General features: G+C 41.8%; 2 protein-coding genes across 3 annotated transcripts in view; one reads left to right on the top strand and one right to left on the bottom strand.

Moving 5' to 3' along the window:
* The window catches only part of Myh15 (myosin, heavy chain 15), a 141,345-nt gene extending 136,043 nt beyond the window's left edge, over positions 1–5,302 (top strand). The window contains exons 20-22 of one of the 2 annotated variants that reach the window (XM_039088868.2): positions 1,598–1,693; positions 2,850–2,984; positions 4,577–5,302. In XM_039088868.2, the coding sequence (XP_038944796.1) occupies positions 1,598–1,693; positions 2,850–2,984; positions 4,577–4,606 (261 nt within the window). In that variant the 3' untranslated portion in view covers positions 4,607–5,302. Of the gene's footprint in view, positions 1–1,597; positions 1,694–2,849 lie in introns of both variants that reach the window. The other variant, XM_039088869.2, reaches the window with a different exon arrangement.
* A 2,112-nt stretch (positions 5,303–7,414) lies between these two features.
* Positions 7,415–12,106, bottom strand: part of LOC100909977 (leukocyte surface antigen CD47-like) — a 64,862-nt gene continuing 60,170 nt past the window's right edge. Inside the window, exon 9 of the transcript XR_010056134.1 lies at positions 7,415–7,650. The gene's annotated coding sequence lies outside the window, so the exon portion shown is untranslated. The remainder of the gene's footprint in view (positions 7,651–12,106) is intronic.

Below are 12,106 nucleotides of genomic sequence, written 5' to 3'. Positions count from 1 at the left end.
CTCGGTAAGTTAATAGGAACTAACTCTCTTGGTTTTAGAATTTGCTGTATATAGATAGTGTTACAAAATTTTTAATTTCTTCATCCTTCTACAGTGGTTGAAAGTGGAGGAGAGATTTTATTTAAAACACAGGTTAGCCTCAGCTCCCCAACCAGGTTGAACCCTATGTGTTTCCTCAGGGCTTGGCTAATCTTAAGATTAGTATCAAATTGTAGTGTCAGACAGAACTTGGGATGGGAGGCTGCTTTCAGGTGTTAAAAAGATGCTGGGTGGAAAGAGATGGATCTCTGTGAGTTTGAAGCCAGTCTGATCTTCAGAGTGAGTTCTAGAATAGCCAGGACTACACACAGAAATCTTGTCTTGAAAATCAAACAAACAAACAAACAGAAATGTGGTCAGGTGTTGGACGTAGCTTAGCCAAACCAATATAAGGAGTAGCAGGCAGAATGCTGTGGGAGGGAGACAAGCCTATTTGAAGTGGGAATTTACAGAGTAGGAGGAGGACCAATGTCACACTGTAAAGTCAGCTTGTCATCACTATGACAGAGGACCTTAGTGACCCATGATGTTGTTCTTGTTGCTTTGGTGTCTATAAAGCAAAACATGCTAATCTCAAGGCCAGGAAAGGGATCTGAGATCCATCATTCTTTCGGGGATCACACATCCTATGACTTTCTATTACAACCCCTCTTTTGGAGGTCTTAAAAGACCTTCTCATGTCAGCTTTTACCACTTGACTTTAGTGTCTTTGGGGGAATGTACTTGGTAGAAGAGGTAAACTACAGCCAGTAAAGAAATGAGCTCAGAAGTAATCTTTATTAAATTAGTCTCTCACTCTTCAGAAGAAACACTTGGTTTCTTTGGAGGTTCAACAGCTTTGGATTGAAAATCCTGCAGTGTTTTTAGCAGTGTGGGAAGAGGGTCAGGAACATGAAGTGTCACACCAACATCCTTCTTCCTTAGAATGTCAAAGACTCCATGGAGAACTGTTGAGAAACTCTACCTCTCCATGTCTCCATGTTGTGTTGAAGCACAAGCAATGACAGAACTGAGGATGGTGGCCACACCAAGATCCACAGTTTGCAAACCATTGCTCACCACTTTTACTGATGCTCGTGGCCGAATGCCAAGAAACTTAGCTTTCCTGTAGTTTATTACATGAAGTCAAATGCCAATTCAGAAGCTCAGAGGTTCACTTGTTTTGATTGAGGGCTTTTGGATATCCATTTTGCATAAATGACTTTTGTAATAATAAATGTTATTCCTAGGAAGAAATCCTAGGTAAGGGTAGCTTATCGGGAATGAAAAGACTGAAGAATATATTAAACCTAATAACCTTGACTTCCATTCAAGCAAAGACTGGTGGGCTGGCTGTAAAGATCAAGAGAAAAGTCATTGCCATTTCTCAGAGCCTTTCAGACGGTCTCAAAACTCAGGATGTACAGAGTTAAATGTATCTTTTAATGTACTGTTATCAGATTGTATAAAAGATATATATGTGTATAATTCCAACCTTTAATTCCTCATGTGGGAGTACATTTAATGCACACTGTTGGATCCTTCAAATGAATTTCCCATTTATGTCTATGCATTTCAGGCAGAAGAAGACAAGAAAAATCTGAGCAGGATGCAGGCTCTGTCTGACAAACTTCAGCTGAAAGTGCAGAGTTACAAACAGCAGGTGGAAGCAGTCGTAAGTGCCGGTTCAGCATCGTGGAGTTCCCAGCCACTGCTTTTGGTTAATGCTCTGAGCTTGGGAAACTGCTCAGCAGAGACAACCATCTGAACACCAGCCACATCTGTCCATTCTCCGCTTTTATATAAATTAGCACTATAGCTTACAGGAGGGAGAAACAAGAAAATTGTGCTGCTTTCCCTGCAGGAAGCCGGACCTCTCTCCCTTGACCTGGTGGCTAGACTCAAACATATACATTAGCAGAAATGAGCCAAGGATAAAATCAGGGTGCCATGCAGGATTGGCAAATTTTTGTAGGGTTTCTTTGTGGGTCTCCTTCAGCTTTAGATTTTGCGTGAACACAATCAAAATTTGTAATACACTTTTTTTCAGATGAACCCAGCAACAATGTGAGCAAACCCACTATCATTTAAATGTCCTTTTTCTTACTCCTTAGCTAATTGGCCTCAGATCAAATTTTCTATAACAAATACATTAAAGCTTAAGTGACATATGTATTAATTTATGCCTGATATTTTAGGAAATTTTGAATTGTATAGTTGGCTATTATGCCCAAGAATAACTTATCAATGCATAACTTGAAAGGACAACCACCTGTTCCTGAGGGTAGCTTAGGATGTGAATCTGATTTTAAGCCAATAATTATGACTGCTTCTAGTATGCAAGTGTGTGAAAGTCATACAGTTGGTGAATATTCACCCATTCTGAATTTCCAGGGGACAACAGCTGTAAAAGGGATCTCTGTTCTTTCTCTTAAAACAAAAGTTCCTGATTTCATTCTTCTTTATATGCACGTGCACTTTGCGTTACATGTAGATTTGTATAAAATCTTTATATGATTTTCTCGTGCCTAGATTGGCCAGAAGAGGGCATCAGATGCTCTGAAACCGTAGTTAACAGGTGCTTGTGAGCTGTATTCAACAGGAAAGCCTGCTGGGTCTTCTGGAAGAGCAGCTATAGCTCTTAACTGTTGAGTCGTCTCTCCAGCCTCCGTTCCTCCTCTTAAGCCTAACTTGTATGTCTTAGACCCAAGTGACACATTTGATTCAGGCTGGGTTTGTATCCTCTTCTGGTTTCCAGTCTATTGTTTCAGAGCAGAGACCGCCATTTAGGAGCGGCTGTACCTTCACATTCTGTGGTTTTCGTTTGACAGGAGGCACAGGCTAATCAATACCTTTCTAAGTATAAGAAGCAGCAGCACGAGTTGAACGAAGCCAAGGAGAGAGCAGAGGCCGCAGAATCGCAAGTCAATAAACTCAGAGCTAGAGCGAAGGAGCTTGAGAGAAAGGTACAATCCCTCGGAAACTCTGTTGCTTCAGGGCTCAGGGCATCATGTGGGTTAGTACAGCAAGGAATGTCTTGCTTTTCTTTTCAAATCTTTTTTTTTTTAATAGCCAAACAAGTTCAAATAAAGTTCTTCCCCTACTTATTAAATTCTACGTATCCAGGGAGTAGGGAAGTGATAAGCGTTTGAAATGGAAAAACATTCTAGTTATATTTTTTTAAGTCCTTCATGCCAGGTTAACTTGTGAGTGCCAAGCCTTGGACCTTTAATTCATTTGTGCAGAATACTGAGGAATTCACGGAGCAAAGGGGATTTCTAAAGTACAAACAGACCTTGAAATTCTGAGTGAATTCTTTTCACAGTGGACAAGCATGTGAGTTTGTATCAGGTCAAACTGAAAACTAGGGAGAAGGTGGTCAGAAGTGAGCCAGGGGTCGACCACAAATTGTGGAATCCTGCTTTCTAGGTCCCAGTATCCACCTTCTGACTCTTCCCTGAAGCACGGAAATGTCTTTCCATGTCCATGTCAGGGAGGCCAGTGCTTCTCTGTAAAGAGAAACTGGAAGGAACAAGAATGAACTCAGAAATGGATGCTGGGCAGGAACAAAGTGTCTCTGCACCCTCACTGAGAGTTTATTGAAACATGGTTTGTAAATGACATCTGCCTTTAGGAGAAGGGAATTAGAAGAAACTGAATAAGTAGCTACCTTTTATACAATGTCTGAAAAGCAGTGAGCACAGTTCCCAGAACAGATGGAGGCATTCACTTTCAAAATTTGGTACATGCCTAGCCTACTCATTTTTGGTAAATGAGTTACTGGTAGCCCTTCAAGGTAAGCTGACAGGATTGCCAATAATAAATATCGATCTTGTTGGAGGAGGCTAAAGTTGGCTCCATGGAAGATGCTGAGATCTAAGTCTGAGAAATTTGAGTCATTGGTAGGCCAGAGAGATCTCACAGCTGCCTGAACGGTTGCCTTAAGTGTAAGGCCCAGTTAGAGGGCTCTAGGGGAGTGGCTTGACTGCTGGCCTTACCTAGAGAAGTGTCACCCCACTGATTTGGGGTCTCTCCAAGGCAGAGTCTGTCCAGCAAAGCCACAGAAGGATTTGCTTACGGAGGGGCCTTCAAAACACACCCACATTTCACCTTGTCACAGTTGTGTCCAAGAATGAATAAAACAAGTGAATCGGCAATTGCTTCTGTCAGGAGATGAACAGGGAAACCTTGCTGAGCAGTGTGATGACTAATTGCCCCCTATTCACATAAGAGCCTAAAATCCTTCAACTGCTGTGCACAAAGGAAAGGGGTTTTCTGATGCACGGGTCTGGAGCAAACCTGTGATGTGTTTGCAGCGTCTTTTCCAGTGGGGGAGGGGAGGCAGAAATGAAGAGTGACAGCCAGCCCTTGGGGTGAGTCACCAGAGTCTGCTTTCTGCTAGTGGATAATTGCCTAAACCCCTGCTTTTTTGGGGGGGCGGCATGGAGAGCTGTTGAGGCCTGCTTCCCTCTGGAAAGGGTTCACATGGGTCTGAGTGTGCCCTGCCATCCAGTCACTGGATGTCGTGACACACACTGACATACATTCTGTTTTCCAGGTTCGAGAAGAAGGAGTTTCTTTTCATTAAAAAAAAAAAAGACAGCTGGAAGCAAGCCTTTAAGAAATAAATATGTGGCATGAATAGCAAGCTAAGGAGAGGATGAAGAAAACGTCCTGATCCAAAGGAAGACAATTGCCTCTTAGATTAATGGATTCCTTTTTGATTCTCAATAGCATGAGAAGTCTCTCCTAAAGTTTCACACAGAAGACTAAACAGACATAAGCATCAATTTTGATGTTAGAGAAAGGCATGCTTCTTCTTCCCTCCATTTCCCCATGCCTAGCACTCAGAGAAGAACCCTCTGTCTATGCTTCATGGAGTCTGTTACATGATGAGGAATGCATTTTCAAGTTATCTAACTTTGCTTGACTCGTCTGTGCTGGCTGGCTTTGTGTGTCAATCTGACACAAGCTGGAGTTATCAAAGAGAAAGCAGCCTCCCTTGAGGAAATGCCTCCGTGAGATTCAGCTGTGACACATTTCCTCAATTAGTGATCAAGGGTGGGAGGACCCCTTGTGGGTGGTACCATCCCTGGGCTGGTGGTCTTGAGCTCAGTAAGAGAGCAAACTGAGCAAGCCAGGGGAGGCAAGCAAGCCAGTAAATAACATCTCTCCATGGCCTCTGCATCAGCTCCTGCTTCCTGCATGAGTTCCAGTCCTGACTTCCTTTGGTAATGAACAGCAATGTGGAAGTGTAAGCTGAATAAACCCTTTCCTCCCCCAACTTGCTTCTTGGTCATGATGTTTGTACAGGAATAGAAACCCTGACTAAGACATCATCCCTGTATCTTGGTGACATTTGACAAAAATTTCTGTTAGCACTGTGGAGCAGGCATTGCCATAGTTAGGTGCTTTGAACTTCTAGGTAGACCTTCCTAATCAAGACACATGTAGACTCCATGCTTGTGTGGACCATAATCTGAGGCAGCTTATACAAGCTCTGGGTTGTGGCAGTGGAGCTAAGAGGAGGAGCATGTTCTAGAATTTTGTTCCTTGAATGGTTTTATACTAAAGTGGGAAACAAGCAAAAATCTGTAGCAGATTTTGTAGTTAAAAACAGAGGAGTTTCTATTATATGTACATAAGGTCACTATAGGACCCCAAGCACTATGACAGTTGAAAAATTATTACTCCAGGCCCAAGGTAAGTTCTCAATAACCAGCTCCCCTGGACCTTTTCCTCCTACTTCCTGCCAGTCTCCTTCAACTTTGCAGGCATGAGTAAAGTTCTAAGGCAATTAGTACCACTGTCACCTTCAGAACACCTAGCCTTGCCATAGAGGCTGGGCATGAAGACAATTTGGAAACAACTATCTCTTATTGCTTTGCCCGGTTAGGGACAGGTGTAGGAAGCAAGAGGAGCAGCTCCCTGTTGCACAAATGTTCACGGGGTCAGAACTGGTGAAATACCTCCTCCAGATTGTCATTGGAACTTCCTCAATAATGGTTTCTCAGAAACCATAATCTTTCTTTGGGGTGGGTGTCAGGTGTTGGTGATAGATGAAGATCAACTAAGAAACCCATGGAAAGGCCATGGAATGTGGGTTAATCCCCAGGATATCCTGGGCCTTCTCAGGGAAGTGTTGGAATAAAGGACAAGCTCCTTGGAGAAGAGCTACTGACACTAGTTGGCCTGGATTTACTGGAAGGAGCACACGCGTCTTCATAGCTCTTTTCAGTACCGGAGTCATCTTGGATTCCCATTTCTCGAACAGTCAAATGTGCAGAGGAGTCAGGTCTCAGTTTTGTACAAGTCATCCTCAGTTCAAATTTTATTCCTATAGTGAAAACATATTTCAAGTTGTCTAGTATCCTTTAAGGTATCCCTTTATATGTTAGTAAAAATTTCCCACATGCAATTTAGATTATGTTTTAAAGTTATGGATGATTAGGATACATACTAACTTGGAAAGACACTGCAGCTTTAAGGAGCACCAAACATACTAAGCTTGGAGAAGGACCTGTGCCAGTAGGTGAAGGGTGAAGGTCATCCTGTGGAAGTCCGAATGCAGCTGTTACAGGACTCTCTTCTTTACAGCTCTTTGTCAGTATTAGGTGGGAGGAGCCTCATGCTACTTGTTATGATACCTAATACATTTTTTTGTGGTTAAAAGCACATGTGATTTTTAGCATGAAACAATTACTGGTATTTAGTGGCTACAATAGAAAAACTAAAAATAATTACTTGTACTTCATATTAGAAAACCTAGTCATGCAGTCATGATCAAGTTTTGGAAGTAGGTTAGATGGAGATGTAGAACATTTGAAAAGATTTGATCAAAGTTTACAGATGACTTTTCAGGAGATCAAGTCTTATCTGTGTACCCATCAGCTTCGTGTGTTGTCCGATGTTATCTTTAATATACAAAACATGGTGTACCTCTGGATAAAGTTCAAACCCCATATTAATCATGTGAACCTTGGTGTATTGTCTCAGTTTGAAGGGAAAGTTTATTACTAAAGTCAGAAAAGCCAAATCATTGAAGCCACCAAAGCTAGGAACCCAAAATAAGGAAGTGATCCATTGCCTCGGTTCTGTGTAGACTAGAATCAATGAATTGGATGAAGACATAACAAACAGTAGCTCTGGGGGTGGCGTTCTGATATATCGCTTTTTAAAAACTTATTTTTGTGGAGGGCAGAAGTCAACAAAACAAAATACCTTCCATAATGGAAAGGCTCTTCCTTCTAAGATCACAGCTGAGAGTCCAAGCGAGACCAGAGTGCTCCCAGCCTCAGTGTCTCTTTATGGGAAGCCTACAGACACTGCACATGATCAACTGGAGTCTTGGTTAAAGCGAAGGTCGGGAGGGAGAAGAGATGCACTAAGGCTATTGTTTATTTTAATGTTTTTATTGTTTTCTGTTACAATCAATGAATTGACATTTTTTACAAAGCAATAAGACTACAAACTAGCCTTCACCCAGCATTCTAGTCCGCACTGGCTTAGAGAAAACAGTATCCTTGGAGAACGATCAGTTGGCTGCAAGTGATGAGAAAAGCGAGGTGACCCAATGATGCTTGGCACATCTGGCAAACTGCTCGGGACTAGAAATTGTTGAATTTAGGATTCCTAAAGGTACAAATTTGGAGATCCTGAGTTACTAAAGACCCACTTAGCTCATCTTGCAGTATATTTTCTACCAATTAATAAGAAGTACAGAGCACAGGGCTAATTCAGAATGAAAATCATCTATTCCCTGGGGTATCCTTTAAAATGGGTATCTCCATCTGAAAAAAGATATCAGCTTTCTGAATAGGTTCTTACTACTTATAAAGTAGCATTTCATATGCAATGAAATATTGATCTGTCTGCCTTTTTGAGTTATTCTCAAATTCTTTAAAAGGAGTGACTAAGATGTTCTGCTGCCTTTCAAATGTTTGCACACCTTTCTACTGCAAGGCTAAAGAAAGCTTGCGAGGATATAAGTGCTTCTCAGTTTCCCTTCATACTAAGTGTACTGGCTGGTTTTGTGTGTCAACATAACACAAGCGGGAGTTATCACAGAGAAAGGAAACTCCCTTGAGGAAATGCCTCTGTGAGATCCAGCTGTAAGGTATTTTCTCAATTAGTGATCAATGGTGGGAGGTCTCATTGTGGGTGGTGCCATCAATGGGCTTGTAGTCCTGGGTTCTATAAGAGAGCAAGCTGGGCAAGCCACAGGAGCATGCAAGCCAGTAAATAACATCCTCCATGGCCTCTGCATCAGCTCCTGTTTCCTGACCTGCTTGAGTTCCAGTCCTGACTTCCCTTAGTGATGAACAGCAATGTGGAAAGTGTAAACTGAATAAACCCTTTCCTCCCCAACTTGTTTCTTGGTCATGATGTTTGTGCGGGAATAGAAACATTATACATTAAGTAGTTTCAATAGCCCCAAGAAATAGGACATATAATTTCATTCTATTTAGCATTACACCACTTTGGTTGAGCATAACTCTAGGCTCTTATGTAGTTTTGTGGCTGCTCAGTCTGGTCTCTGTTCCACTGGCTGTGTTAATCTCAAAGATTCCAGGAGAAAGACTACCTACCCAAATCATAATGGCCAAATTAATTAAAGCAAGCTTTTCTACTTGTGTACACATGCTGACTCTTCCTAAGATGGATATAGAAAATAATTACATATATATCATGGATATGGAGTTTCCAAATGGATTTGACATCCAAATATATGGTGGTGATTACAGAAACAAAGCATTAGCATAATGCAAGGTGATCGTAATGTAGTTATAATAACAGATGGTCATATCAGCAGTTGGCGTGGTTGCCATTTCCCGGAATAGGAAGTGCAGAACCACTTGTAGTTAAGGTTGAAGGTGCAACATAGCCCAATTCTTGAGAAACAGAGGTTTAATCATAAATAGGAATGAACCTAGTTTGTCCTTATGATAAGATGGCTTTCAGGCTCAAGATGGAGGAGGCTGGTTTATCAGCTGTTACAGGCTTCATGGAGGGTTTCAGAATCTTCCTGGTCTATTCAGGTTTAATTGAGAATGAGAGGTTGTAGAAAAACCCCTTTGTGATGAGAATGGAGGATTAAGCCTCTCTGGGTCAGGAGATGGGATAGGGATGGTCTTCAATTAGCTTCTTCATGATACTTTTCCCTCAGTCTAAAAGGAGTCTAATGCAAGGCAGCAGTTTGGAATGTACAACGGAGCCCTTGGCTGCATTTCACCTAAACTGACACTTTAGAGAGAGGCACGTGCTTGATGTGCTTGGTATCCCCACAGCGTCATCAGGACTTCCAAGCTTGGGCTCTCCCTCGGAAAGCATCCAGTGAAGGCCATGGATCTGTGCTCAGGGTACTCTTCACCAAAGTTACTCTCCTACTTACTTTCTCTTAATATATTTCAAAAAATTTAAGTTAAAACATAATTACACCATTAGAAAATGGTCCTTTTCCTCCTCCTAATGTCTTCCACTGGAAGGATTCAAATAATAAAATAAAAAGCTAAAGCACGGCGAGGTCCAGCAAACTCAACCTCATGGAGCAGTTTCCATGACTGTCTAGTTAGGATGGATATTTTAAATAATGAATTTTGTTAACTATCAATGGAGCAAAGATGAACAGAGCCATGAATTGAAATATCATGTGGTTACTGTTTCCACCAAGTTAATAGACAGTGCCCCATTTCCCAGCATTCCACGGGTCCTCAGTTCCATCTTCCCACCGTGCCTGGACGTTAACTCCTAACCTGGGCTCTATACCACTTATATCACGACACAGTTGTTGGTTTTGTTTTGTTTTTTGGCTCACAGACTGAAACACAGGTTTCTCTCTATTTTTGAACTTCTACAAACGTAATTCTGTGGAAGTAACTTTTTTTTTCAGGTAAAACTTATATGGTCAAAAAAAAAGGTTGTTGGCTGTGGAGGCCAAAAGCATCTTTGGGAGATGCTCCTTTGAGAGGCAGGGAGTAATAAAGTATACTTTTAAGAGCTACCCTAGAGACACCGCCGGAACCTGAAGGAAACAGACCGGATAAACAGTTCTCTGCACCCAAATCCCGTGGGAGGGAGAGCTAAACCTTCAGAGAGGCAGACAAGCCTGGGAAACCAGAAGAGACTGCTCCCTGCACACACATCTCGGACGCCAGAGGAAAAAGCCAAAGACCATCTGGAACCCTGGTGCACTGAAGCTCCCGGAAGAGGCGGCACAGGTCTTCCTGGTTGCTGCCGCTACAGAGAGCCCGTGGGCAGCACCCCACGAGCAAACCTGAGCCTCGGGACCACAGGTAAGACCAAATTTCCTGCTGCAAGAAAGCTGCCTGGTGAACTCAAGACACAGGCCCACAGGAACAGCTGAAGACCTGTAGAGAGGAAAAACTACACGCCCGAAAGCAGAACACTCTGTCCCCATAACTGACTGAAAGAGAGGAAAACAGGTATACAGCACTCCTGACACACAGGCTTATAGGACAGTCTAGCCACTGTCAGAAATAGCAGAACAAAGTAACACTAGAGATATCTGATGGCGAGAGGCAAGCGCAGGAACCCAAGCAACAGAAACCAAGACTACATGCCATCATCAGAGCCCAATTCTCCCACCAAAACAAACATGGAATATCCAAACACACCAGAAAAGCAAGATCTAGTTTCAAAATCATATTTGATCATGATGCTGGAGGACTTCAAGAAAGACATGAACACACTTAGGGAAACACAGGAAAACATTAATAAACAAGTAGAAGCCTACAGAGAGGAATCGCAAAAATCCCTGAAAGAATTCCAGGAAAACACAATCAAACAGTTGAAGGAATTAAAAATGGAAATAGAAGCAATCAAGAAAGAACACATGGAAACAACCCTGGATATAGAAAACCAAAAGAAGAGACAAGGAGCTGTAGATACAAGCTTCACCAACAGAATACAAGAGATGGAAGAGAGAATCTCGGGAGCAGAAGATTCCATAGAAATCATTGACTCAACTGTCAAAGATAATGTAAAGCGGAAAAAGCTACTGGTCCAAAACATACAGGAAATCCAGGACTCAATGAGAAGATCAAACCTAAGGATAATAGGTATAGAAGAGAGTGAAGACTCCCAGCTCAAAGGACCAGTAAATATCTTCAACAAAATCATAGAAGAAAACTTCCCTAACCTAAAAAAAGAGATACCCATAGACATACAAGAAGCCTACAGAACTCCAAATAGATTGGACCAGAAAAGAAACACCTCCCGTCACATAATTGTCAAAACACCAAACACATAAAATAAAGAAAGAATATTAAAAGCAGTAAGGGAAAAAGGTCAAGTAACATATAAAGGGAGACCTATCAGAATCACACCAGACTTCTCGCCAGAAACTATGAAGGCCAGAAGATCCTGGACTGATGTCATACAGACCCTAAGAGAACGCAAATGCCAGCCCAGGTTACTGTATCCAGCAAAACTCTCAATTAACATTGATGGAGAAACCAAGATATTCCATGACAAAACCAAATTTACACAATATCTTTCCACAAATCCAGCACTACAAAGGATAATAAATGGTAAAGCCCAACATAAGGAGGCAAGCTATACCCTAGAAGAAGCAAGAAACTAATCGTCTTGGCAACAAAACAAAGAGAATGAAAGCACACAAACATAACCTCACATCCAAATATGAATATAACGGGAAGCAATAATCACTATTCCTTAATATCTCTCAATATCAATGGCCTCAACTCCCCAATAAAAAGACATAGATTAACAAACTGGATACGCAACGAGGACCCTGCATTCTGCTGCCTACAGGAAACACACCTCAGAGACAAAGACAGACACTACCTCAGAGTGAAAGGCTGGAAAACAACTTTCCAAGCAAATGGTCAGAAGAAGCAAGCTGGAGTAGCCATTCTAATATCAAATAAAATCAATTTCCAACTAAAAGTCATCAAAAAAGATAAGGAAGGACACTTCATATTCATCAAAGGAAAAATCCACCAAGATGAACTCTCAATCCTAAATATCTATGCCCCAAATACAAGGGCACCTACATACGTAAAAGAAACCTTACTAAAGCTCAAAACACACATTGCACCTCACACAA

This window comes from Rattus norvegicus, chromosome 11 (genome assembly GCF_036323735.1).
Source record: "Rattus norvegicus strain BN/NHsdMcwi chromosome 11, GRCr8, whole genome shotgun sequence".
Lineage (NCBI taxonomy): Eukaryota > Metazoa > Chordata > Mammalia > Rodentia > Muridae > Rattus > Rattus norvegicus.
Note: the sequence above shows the minus strand (reverse complement) of the source record. Positions and strands in the feature narration are given on the sequence as shown.